At 33.1% G+C, this 4,707-nt stretch overlaps 1 protein-coding gene across 2 annotated transcripts; it reads right to left on the bottom strand.

Moving 5' to 3' along the window:
• Positions 1 to 1,651: 1,651 nt before the first annotated feature.
• On the bottom strand, positions 1,652 to 3,803 carry LOC145042573 (SNF1-related protein kinase regulatory subunit gamma-1-like). Of its 2 annotated transcripts, none has more exons than XM_078991024.1 (4): positions 3,523 to 3,803; positions 2,875 to 3,087; positions 2,174 to 2,738; positions 1,652 to 2,092 (listed from the first exon to the last, which is right to left on the bottom strand). In XM_078991024.1, the coding sequence occupies exons 1-4, from the start codon at positions 3,686 to 3,688 to the stop codon at positions 1,795 to 1,797; spliced, it is 1,242 nt and encodes a 413-aa protein (XP_078847150.1). In that variant the 5' UTR covers positions 3,689 to 3,803; the 3' UTR covers positions 1,652 to 1,794. The 2 variants fall into 2 exon arrangements, with proteins under 2 accessions (XP_078847150.1, XP_078847149.1); XM_078991023.1 differs by having other exon boundaries at positions 2,174 to 2,811; positions 2,915 to 3,087.
• Positions 3,804 to 4,707: the final 904 nt, after the last annotated feature.

The following is a 4,707-nucleotide window of genomic DNA, read 5'->3' as shown; positions in this document are numbered from 1 at the left end:
TATAATTTTTTACACCCATACAAACTATGATTGGATTCCTGAACGAAGCTACAAATATCATCTTTATGCATGTACTATAATCTTATAATATCATGGAATCGTCTAATGTAATATATATATATATATATATATATATATATATATATATATATATATATATATATATATATATATATATATATATATATATATATATATACTAGCCGTTTGCCCGTGCAAAGCGGCGGCGGCGAATAGTTTCTTTCAAGCAATTAGTTTCATTCGGAGACATGTTATATTTCTAAGAACACTTGCACCATTATCGATCGGTTTCACAAAAATAAAAAGTACAATACCAAAACCAAAAAATATTGTGGTGGTGGATTCCATGAAGGAAAAGGAGATGAAGATTTGAATTAGTCTCCAGTCAACTATATTTTATGCAAAAAATCAGAGAACTTCAATTTGAATGAGCTTTTAAATTTCAAACGATTTGTCGAAAAGAAGTGTTTCAGATTTCGAATGCACCAGATACCAGAGAGAGAAGAGATATTTTAGGAGTACAAGTTGGGTCAAAATTGATGAAAATATTAATTCAATCCCTAAAAATAAGGAAATACTAATTTAAATGTGTTTTTAATACTTGTATTCCTAGCATTATCATTTGTAAGATATATATTATAATATTATTATATTAATAGTTGGTTGTACTTTAAGCTTAAAGATTTGAACGTCTTAAAAAATATTATTATTATATTGATTCTATTCATAGAAATAGTAAGATTTCTTTTATAAGGTAGTGCGTATATATATATATATATATATATATATATATATATATATATATATATATATATATATATATATATATATATATTATTTAAAATATGTTTTATTGAACGTTGTAGAGTAAGAAGTAAGTTGTATGCAACTCGTGAATGTTGATGTGGCTATTCGTTAAAGTTTATAGAGTTCATGCATTGTGAATGATTTTCAATGAAATTAGTGTGTTCACAATTTATAGTTTAATGAAATTGTTGAATCTGGTATATTGTGTAATTGACATTCTATGGATTAAACTCAACAATAATTGGATGTTACGCTGGTCTGCTGGTTCAATGGATATGAACTTCAATGACTATTAAAATGTTCTATAAGAATAATGGAACTTTTTTTAATATATAATCATTAATAAACAAATGATAATTATAAAATGTTTTATAAAAAATAAGCTTCATGACAGCTGCAATGATTATGTGGCATTCATTTGAATTATATAGAATTTAATGCTTTAAAATAACAAACATGTGTTTACCCGGTTTTTGTATTATTTTTAATAAAGTACATTTATTGTTAAATTTTATAAACATGGTCAATGAAAAGTGAAAATGTAAGTATCTCTATTGGGGGTGTAAGGGAGTCAAGTTAAGTCATCAAGAGTGAGTTTGGCTCGTTTACGATTTTATAGTATCGAAGCAATTAAGGGAGTCAAGTAAAGGCACCGATCAAACTTTCCAATCTCATAACCAACATGAAGAGATAATTCACTCCATTGTGGATTCTTTTTCATAGAAATTAAATTTTTTTTAGTGAAAAGGCAAATTAACTCGTATTTTAGGAGGGAAATTACTATCTCTCAACTTAACGGTTGTAGAATTAGTTAGATACCATGAATACAATCGAATCGATTCACCAAGTATTCTTCATTCTTTCAAATACACAAGATACCAAAAACAAACCAAAAAGACTTACAAATTAACAATAGACTCTTCCCGACAAAAAGGTTTTATTATCTGATCATTTTTTTTCTCTCTCCTAAACCCTCGAGTTTTGAGGTATGGGTAAAATACCATCAAAGAAATCCCCAAAATACCCTCTAGGCTCATGTACTAACCTGGATATAATATCTCTCAGCGTTATCAACCCTTCAAGCTTCCCTTCATTATCCACCACATAAATCCTATGAATCTTTAACGAATCAAGCTTCAAAATCACATCTTTAAGCGTATCATCTTTTCTGCAACTAACCATCTCACTCATCAATGCCGACCCCTTCTGATTCTTCTCCAAGTAGCTTTTCACCGCTGTTATAAAATTCTTAGCCGTAATCGATCTGCAGTAAAAATCTCAACCCTTTCAAACTCCTGTTAAATCATCGACAAAAAAAAAGTTTTTCTTAAAAAAACAAACAAACCTGTAATCTTTATAAATCTCAGGGGCAATTAGAAGGAATTGAATATCTCTAATGCTGATATTACCAACCGCTTTGTTGCCGCCGCCGCTAGCCACCACCGGAACACCACCGACTCCCTTCTCCTGCATGATTTTAAACGCCTGAAGAACGGGTTCATCTTCTTCTACTTTAATAATCCGATTGGATTTCATAAGAGGAAGACCGATTTCATGTAATTTCTTGGATCCCCAGCTTTTGAACCACTGAAGATCAACACATTCTTCCAACATATGAAAAACTGCAGATTGAGTGATGATATTTTCAATCTTTTTATCACCTAAATCAACAACTGGGACACTTTTCATTCTGTACTTTGATAGAAGTAAAAGCATGGTGAGAAAGGAGTTAGATGGTTGTAATGCCAGAAATGGAGCCCAACGAAATGTCCCTGAGATGTCTTTAACCTTTGTATTTTTATAGAAATCGGAAGAAGTTAAGAGTTCGAAGAAGTTCCCGGCGGTTTTAGGAGAACCCGGCTGTGAGCTTCTGTATCTCGGGGAAGACATGCCGCTGGCGGCGGCGGCAACTGCAGGTCCGGTGGATTCCTGTAATGCTCTAGCGAATACTTCGGCTGCATCCAGTCCGTCTTTCTTTTCTGACTGTTGTTGAGATAAGAGTGTGAGATCATATCAAAATATCATATGAACTCTGTTATGATTTACGAAATTTGTGATTTGGGGGAAGAAATTGAAGTATGTGAACCTGATGTAGAATCCAAACGACGATGCCTGCGAACTCGACTATACCAAGATATCGATCGATCCAACTGGAATCTTCTGGTGCATCGACGTCTACAACTGGTGCGCTAAGGAGTTTGTTTTGGGAGAGTAATCGAACAGCTTCACCCAGACTGGCATCCGATCGAATCTCAATTACTGAACAATAGAACATGGAGAAATGAAAATCGTATATAAATTGGGAAAGAAATTGTTGTTTTGAAAGCATCGATCTGATCATTACGTTTTTCCATCACATACAAATTCAACGAATGTACGAATCAGACGCAGTTTAAGATCAAATCATTCGTAAATTCTCACATGCAGTGTGTATTTGGTAGAATCAAATCATATGTAATATGCTACACGAATGTAATCTACTAACATCATCCATTGTAAATTCTGTAAAATCAACAACTAAATCCTTACATCTACTCGGATCATCCATCCATAAACTCCTTAAAATCAACAAAAATCAGAAGCATAAAATCACACCAACAACCGTTGTATAATTTCTGATTGTAAACATGTTCCTGATTATTGTGAATGAGGTCGATCTAGAGCATAAGATCAAAAATACATATAAACAAATACCTTCCGAAGACGAAGTTTGTGGAAACTGGGAAACAGGAATACTTTCGAAACAAGCATTAAGCTTCTCCGTGGGAGATAGCTGTGGCTCTTGTACGTCCCACAGGTCCTCCACTTCCAGCCCTAGCTTCGCCTCTGGACTCTTCGGAGTTCCTTCCTCCACCACCATTTTCAAGTTTCGACGTTACTTCTCTCTCAAAATTTTCGTTTCTGCAAATGGGTTATTTTGGCGCACACATGAATGATGAATCTAATTTCAAAACAGCAATTCTTATTAATTAGTGTTAAATCTGCACCGTTGATGTGTTTGAGATGAAATTTGTGGACTTTGCTTGGTGACACGTGGATGGGAAGACGTGAGTCAAAGGTGTTTCACGAGCTATTCGCTAGACGAACCATGATCCGATATTTATTTAAGGAAACAGTAAACACCCTACTTTTAGGAGAATGTTCATTCATCAAAGGAAACGAGGGTTCGTTACTTATTTACTATTTTATATATATATAAATACAATGATATTTATTTTATAAAAAATATATAATGGTGTTTCAAAATATGATCAGGTTATGTTTTGAGTGATATCAGTGTTATTAAACACTTTAGATAACTGAAATTGAAATTTATGTGTATAATTTTATTCACTATGTTTAAGTAGGAGTCAAGATGTGTTGATGTTAACCTAAATGAAGTATTTGCATAGAACAATATAATCAAAGCACCTTTCCCAAAAGTTGTGTGTTTCATATATTTTTGAACAAGCAAATTATATGAACTCGGAAACTAGGAAGCCATACGGCTTACATAAAAACAGAAGCTGCAATAAGAAAACTGACCCACTAACATTTGACATAAGAATATTACTTGAAGACAAAGTTAAATGACAAAATTGGAAAATAAAGACAATGGCATAAAGGTAAAAGAAAATGTGCATAATGAACCAAGCACCTGGCAGGTGTTGTACTTTAACATTCTCTCTCAACACCTACTTCAATCTTTCCAATTTTCTCATAGAACTCAATCATCTTCCTGCTTGACAATCATTCCGTGAGAAAATCTATAACTTGGTTTGAGGTTTTTGTAACAACCCGAAATTCAGGTAAGCCTTATGACCCTTCTACTCTGGGAGATGTCAAGTTGAGTCCATTTAAGTTATATGTGGATTTGTGAGTACGTTGGGCGTAAAGAAG

Source organism: Lactuca saligna, chromosome 4, assembly GCF_052625555.1.
Source record: "Lactuca saligna cultivar CGN05327 chromosome 4, ASM5262555v1, whole genome shotgun sequence".
Taxonomy (NCBI): domain Eukaryota; kingdom Viridiplantae; phylum Streptophyta; class Magnoliopsida; order Asterales; family Asteraceae; genus Lactuca; species Lactuca saligna.
The sequence above is the reverse complement of the archived record's forward strand: the minus strand, read 5'-3'. Positions and strand labels throughout refer to the sequence as shown.

Bases quoted from the DNA above. Each gene is read 5' to 3' on its own strand.
- LOC145042573 (XM_078991023.1), bottom strand. From the start codon at position 3,688: ATGGTGGTGGAGGAAGGAACTCCGAAGAGTCCAGAGGCGAAGCTAGGG. The intron at 3,088-3,522 runs GTATTTGTTTAT...TCTATTGTTCAG, and splicing joins ACAAACTTCGTCTTCGGAAG to TAATTGAGATTCGATCGGAT. The intron at 2,093-2,173 runs GTTTGTTTGTTT...TTTTTACTGCAG, and splicing joins GAGATTTATAAAGATTACAG to ATCGATTACGGCTAAGAATT.